This window comes from Arvicanthis niloticus, chromosome 5 (genome assembly GCF_011762505.2).
Source record: "Arvicanthis niloticus isolate mArvNil1 chromosome 5, mArvNil1.pat.X, whole genome shotgun sequence".
NCBI classification, from domain to species: domain Eukaryota; kingdom Metazoa; phylum Chordata; class Mammalia; order Rodentia; family Muridae; genus Arvicanthis; species Arvicanthis niloticus.
This window is the reverse complement of record NC_047662.1, coordinates 61,373,400-61,374,589: the sequence shown is the minus strand read 5'-3', so window position 1 is coordinate 61,374,589 and position 1,190 is coordinate 61,373,400. Positions and strand designations below refer to the sequence as shown.

The 1,190-nt window shown below is 57.7% G+C and overlaps 1 protein-coding gene across 1 annotated transcript; it reads right to left on the bottom strand.

Annotated features, from left to right (window-relative positions):
* Positions 1–207: 207 nt before the first annotated feature.
* LOC117708734 (interferon omega-1-like) lies at positions 208–771 on the bottom strand. The gene has a single exon (XM_034502598.1). It carries the CDS (start codon positions 769–771, stop codon positions 208–210), a length of 564 nt encoding a protein of 187 aa, XP_034358489.1.
* Between the last annotated feature and the right edge of the window lie 419 nt (positions 772–1,190).

Sequence of the window (1,190 nt, the reverse complement as noted above, 5' to 3'; positions counted from 1 at the left end):
ACCGACTGAAATGCACAAACGTAGGGTTTCTTTCAGACATTCACGGTGGATGATATACAGTACGATTCGCAGGAGCAGCCGGTCAAGAAATCAAGAGTCCGTCTTCTTTTTCGGTGCAGACCCATTTCATCTGGTGCTGAATCCGAATCTGTGTGTCTGCTTTGAATTGAGAAAGAGAGCATGCTGTCATGCGAGCAGAGATTCCTCCTACAGGGAGCTCCTCCACTTCTTGGGGCTCCTTCTCCCAAACAGTGGGAATGCTGAAAGAGCCGCTTGCATTTCTACTCTGACGACCTCCCAGGAGCAAGAGCTGCGTGCCTTTCCCTCCAGATAGCTGAAGAACCTTCGGAAGTAGATGCGGATGGCCAGGTCAAAAGGCAGTGGACAGGACTGGCCCTGCTCTCTTGTCCTCTTCAGCACTTGCAGCTCACTCCACAGGCTACTTAGTAGTTGATCAAGCGCCCTCTCTGGCCAGGCAGCTCTGCTGGCCTCTGAGTCAAAGAGGTTGAAGACCTGCCTGAGCATCTGGGAGTAGCAACTGGTGGCTTCTTCCATCTTCACCTGAGTGATAGGTCCTTTCTTCCAGGGACAGCGGAAATCAGTTCTGTCCCGCAGGCACTGGTGAGCCGGCACGCTTTTCAGCTCTGCTAAGAAGCGCGCGGTTTCGCGGCTCTGTGGGCACAGGCTCCAAGATGCATCGCAATCAAGTGAGCTGGCTGTGCTGAAGCTCAGCATCACCCCTCCCACCAGGAATAGATGCACAGGCAGCATGCTGAAACGCAACGATTGCGGAGCTCGCCTGCAGGGAGCGCTCGAGAGCAAGGCCAACTTTCCATTGAGCCTGGAGTTTTTGCTGCTTTAATAGTTCACTCAGAGCTCTAGGGCTCTAGGGCTCTGGCCAACTGCTGTGACCGGAGCGAGCTGCCGAGAGCGCAGAGAGCGCAGAGAGCGCAGAGAGCGCAGAGAGCGCAGAGAGCGCAGAGAGCGCAGAGAGCGCAGAGAGCGCAGAGAGCGCAGAGAGCGCAGAGAGCCCAGAGAGCGCAGAGAGCGCAGAGAGCGCAGAGAGCGAGGGCGGGGGCGGGGTGGGGGTTGGGGGGAGGGGGCACCGGAGCTGAGTCGGCGCCAGCGGAGGCAGTTCTCCCAGTCTTCGCGCGACACCGGACTGGGATTGAGGGTCTCGTGCCCTCTCC

What these genes read in the sequence shown, in the direction of transcription:
- LOC117708734 (XM_034502598.1), bottom strand. Translation starts at nt 771, where the DNA reads ATGCTGCCTGTGCATCTATTCCTGGTGGGAGGGGTGATGCTGAGCTTC.